The 2,008-nt window shown below is 57.9% G+C and overlaps 1 protein-coding gene across 1 annotated transcript; it reads right to left on the bottom strand.

Moving 5' to 3' along the window:
• Positions 1-256: 256 nt before the first annotated feature.
• Positions 257-1,747, bottom strand: LOC117860186 (uncharacterized). Its single transcript, XM_034743439.2, has one exon. The coding sequence runs from the start codon at positions 1,372-1,374 to the stop codon at positions 445-447; it is 930 nt and encodes a 309-aa protein (XP_034599330.1). The 5' UTR covers positions 1,375-1,747; the 3' UTR covers positions 257-444.
• Between the last annotated feature and the right edge of the window lie 261 nt (positions 1,748-2,008).

Here is a 2,008-nt window from a genome sequence, read left to right as displayed (position 1 = left end):
GAATAGCCGAATATATGTAAATGGATAGAGGTACTTCCAAATACTAATTCGAACCTTTCAAGAAGAAAGGCAGAATGCATGCATGCAGAACTGAGAATTAATTCCAGCAAAACTTGTGTTCAATCCATCTATAAGTGCAGGAGCAAAACTTATAAATTACTCCTTTCACCAGTTCTAGTACTCCTTAGTTTCAATACGAAATTTCAGAAAAACAAAACCCTCAAGACGAGTGGAACAGTTTAAAAGGTGCACATATAAACTGCGGAGAGATGTGTCATTTTTGCTCATCATCACTTGATTGAGCACCGTAAACGGTATTGAAGCTACACTGATAATTGCAAGCATGAGAGAGGAGGCCAGAAAAAGAGGGCACTCGTTTTTGTTTTGTAAAAACGCAACAATTATAAGTCTGTCTCCGATCGATCGACCGGTCATTTCTCGAGACTACAAGCTCAGATCCAAACTCACATTCTCTTTACGCTCCGGCGGGGCGGGGCGCTTATGAGGCGAAGCCGACGATGACGACGAGGAGGTCGACGGCGAGAACGGCGCCGAGCCAGATCCTCCCACGACCACCTGCTCCTCACCTCCGAGCACAGCCAGGGGTGGTGGCGTGGCCTCTTCTTGCCGTCGCGTGGCCAACGGCATCCCCACGCCGACGCCGCCCGTGGGGACCCGCCAGAGCGCGGGCGGCGGCGGCGTCGCCACCGGGCTGCCGTTGATCGGCTGCGAGATGGACCCAGGCCCGCTGTAGTACCTGCCGCCGGCGGCCGCCCACGACGGGTAGTGCGGCGGCGGCGCGGCCGCGAAGCGGTGGTGGTGGTACGCGGCGAGGGCGGCGGGGTAGAGGTGGGCGGGGTCCGCGACGGCGGCCGGGTGATGGTGCGGGTAGTAGTACTGGCCGTGGTGCATGGCCATGGCGGTCTGGAACTGCGCGCGCTTGGCGTGCTGCCGCTCCCGCTTGTGCGCGTTCTGGTGCCCGCCCAGCGCCTGCGACGTCGGGAAGTTCCGGCAGCAGTAGTGGCACTCGAACTTCCGGCTGCCCCCTCCTCCTCCTCCTCCTCCCCCGCCCTCGCCGCTCGCGCCCGCCGAGGTCTCGGCGGCGGCGGCGGTGGGGCTTTCCTTGACAAAGGCCTCTCCTTTCGAGCCAGTCAAGGATGCCATGGCGGCGGCGGCGGAGTCCGGCGGGACGTCGAACCCGAACAGCCGGATACCCGCCGTCCCACCTCCCGGCGTCGTCGCCGGCTGCTGCTGCTGCTGCTTCTCGCGCGCCGAGCGGATGAACGGCAGCTGCGAGAAGGAGTCGATGCTCGCGGCCACCTTGCTGCCGCCGCTGGCGTTAATCCCATGCGCATCTCGCTCGCCGCCGCTCATCCTGTTAAATCGAGCGGCCGGCTGCGCCGATCAATCTTGCTTGAGGGAGAGCGACGGGGGAGCGAGATCGAGGAGTCGTAGGGTTAGGGTTTGATTGGGGAGAGGAAGAGCAGGAAGGCGAGAAGCCGAGGAAAGCTAGCCGCTGCGGCTGGTAGAGGCGTTTGGTTGCTCATGGGTTTGTGATTGCGGCGAGAGGGGCTAGCTAGAATATTGCAGGATATGGGGCGAATGGGATGCGATGGATTGGAGCAGGAGGGAGGGGAGAGGAGGGGGCTGGGTGCTTTGCAGTGCACAGCACAGCTGTGGGGACTCGAGTAATTTGGGACCAGCTGGTGTTGGGAGTATGTAGGGTTGTCAACGTACTCCTGCGCTTGTGTCATTGTGTGTGAGTGTGTGTGTCGTGGTCCTCCGTCCTGCCTCCTGCGCCAGTTCCGGTGTGTGAATAAGTGGGATGTGTTAATCTGTGCATTTCGCATGCATGGCACCCTGTTCTTGAATGAATTCGAAATTCAAATGCTCCTATATGCTGTCGTCGTCGTGTAGACTTATTCTAGCTAGTCTTTCTCATCCTTTGTTTGTCTCCAAAAGATTAGAAATAATTATTGAATTTATCTTCTTCGACGTAAATAAAGAA

The sequence above is a fragment of the Setaria viridis genome, chromosome 6 (genome assembly GCF_005286985.2).
Source record: "Setaria viridis chromosome 6, Setaria_viridis_v4.0, whole genome shotgun sequence".
NCBI classification, from domain to species: Eukaryota; Viridiplantae; Streptophyta; class Magnoliopsida; order Poales; family Poaceae; genus Setaria; species Setaria viridis.
Note: the sequence above shows the minus strand (reverse complement) of the source record. Positions and strands in the feature narration are given on the sequence as shown.